Source organism: Etheostoma spectabile, chromosome 7 (assembly GCF_008692095.1).
Source record: "Etheostoma spectabile isolate EspeVRDwgs_2016 chromosome 7, UIUC_Espe_1.0, whole genome shotgun sequence".
In the NCBI taxonomy this organism is placed as follows: Eukaryota; Metazoa; Chordata; class Actinopteri; order Perciformes; family Percidae; genus Etheostoma; species Etheostoma spectabile.
The window spans coordinates 19,214,395-19,215,729 of NC_045739.1; the positions used below are offsets into that span (position 1 = coordinate 19,214,395).

At 40.0% G+C, this 1,335-nt stretch overlaps 2 protein-coding genes across 3 annotated transcripts in view; both read right to left on the minus strand.

Moving 5' to 3' along the window:
* e2f1 (E2F transcription factor 1) overlaps positions 1-1,335 on the minus strand; it is a 408,003-nt gene that overhangs the window by 288,265 nt on the left and 118,403 nt on the right. The window lies entirely within an intron of this gene.
* The window catches only part of ctnnbl1 (catenin, beta like 1), a 62,365-nt gene that overhangs the window by 8,835 nt on the left and 52,195 nt on the right, over positions 1-1,335 (minus strand). For both annotated transcript variants that reach the window (XM_032520849.1, XM_032520848.1), the window contains exon 14: positions 50-187. In XM_032520849.1, coding sequence (XP_032376740.1) covers positions 50-187 — 138 coding nt within the window. The remainder of the gene's footprint in view (positions 1-49; positions 188-1,335) is intronic.

Sequence of the window (1,335 nt, forward strand, 5' to 3'; positions counted from 1 at the left end):
TGTGTGTGTGTGTGTGTGTGTGTGTGTGTGTGTGTGTGTGTGTGTGTACCTGTGATATCCCTGAGTTGCTGATCTCCACCATAATATAGCAGATCAACTGAAGGACAAATAGTCCGGCATCCAGGCGGCGAAGGTAGAACTCATCCTCAATGCCGTCATCTAGGATCTCTCCCCGACGAACCATCTCCTGCACAGACACATACACAAAGTTAAAACACACTCATAATCAAATAACAGGTTTTTATGCATGATGAGATGAATAAATCACAATTTACGTTCTATTGTTCTCTGCACCCTTAAAACAGAAAACAAACCCAGAAAACCAGAGACAAAGTTTAATTTAGGTGTTGTTTTTCAGCCTTTTCCACAAATCCATTTTCTCCATCGACCAAACACAAATCAATTGATTTCAGGGCTAAGCTGCAAAAAGTGGGGGCTCCACTGCTGGGGCTCACACACACACAGACACGCAGACACACACAGTTATCCATCTTAACAGCCCTGTCAGTATGCCAATAACACAGCGCTGCCAATAAGCGCACAGTCCACATTAATCATCATTAGAGATTAAGAAGCAGACTTGAGGGGAGTCTGAAGTGTAAACCATTGGAGTGGTACAGAAACACAAAGTGTGTGTGTTAGTGTGTATTGCTGTCACACAGTTTTATGTCTATGCATGGATAGTAGAAAGAAAGTTAAGGCTATACATACCATTACATTATTGCAGTGAGGAAAACCGCATGTAAACCTAATCTACATTCCCTTTTTCTTTTAGATCTGCGCCAAGGAGGTTATGTTTTCCGTTTGGTTTATTGTTTGTCGATTTGTTCGTCTGTCAGCAGGATTACGGAACAAATACTTGCCTGATTATCATGAAACTTGGTGGAATGGTGTAGCATGGGTCAAGGAAAAACCCATTAAACTTAGCAGCGGATTCAAATCACGTGGCAGACATGCAAATTATTTTTCATTTTTGTTAAAATTGCGAGATAGAGCATAGCCTTGGCGGATATCTGAGTGCCCTTCTTGTTACCAAATTTGACACTTTTCACAATCCATACTCATTTGCTATATATTAAAGACAAAGGCTTAAAAGCACATAGCATGAGTAGTACTGTAGCCAACAGCCGTAGTGCAGTGTTCCAGACTAACCTTTTTTTACTAGGAGTATTGTAAACCCTAACTAAAAATTGTAGAGGCACAAGTAGAAAATTTAGGGGCGCACAAATTAAATCGACCTGCAATGCAATTTTTCACATTTTCCTAACGTTAACTGTTCTACTGATAAATGCTTTAGTAATAAAGAGAGAAACTGCGATGTGCTGTTTTATTTTG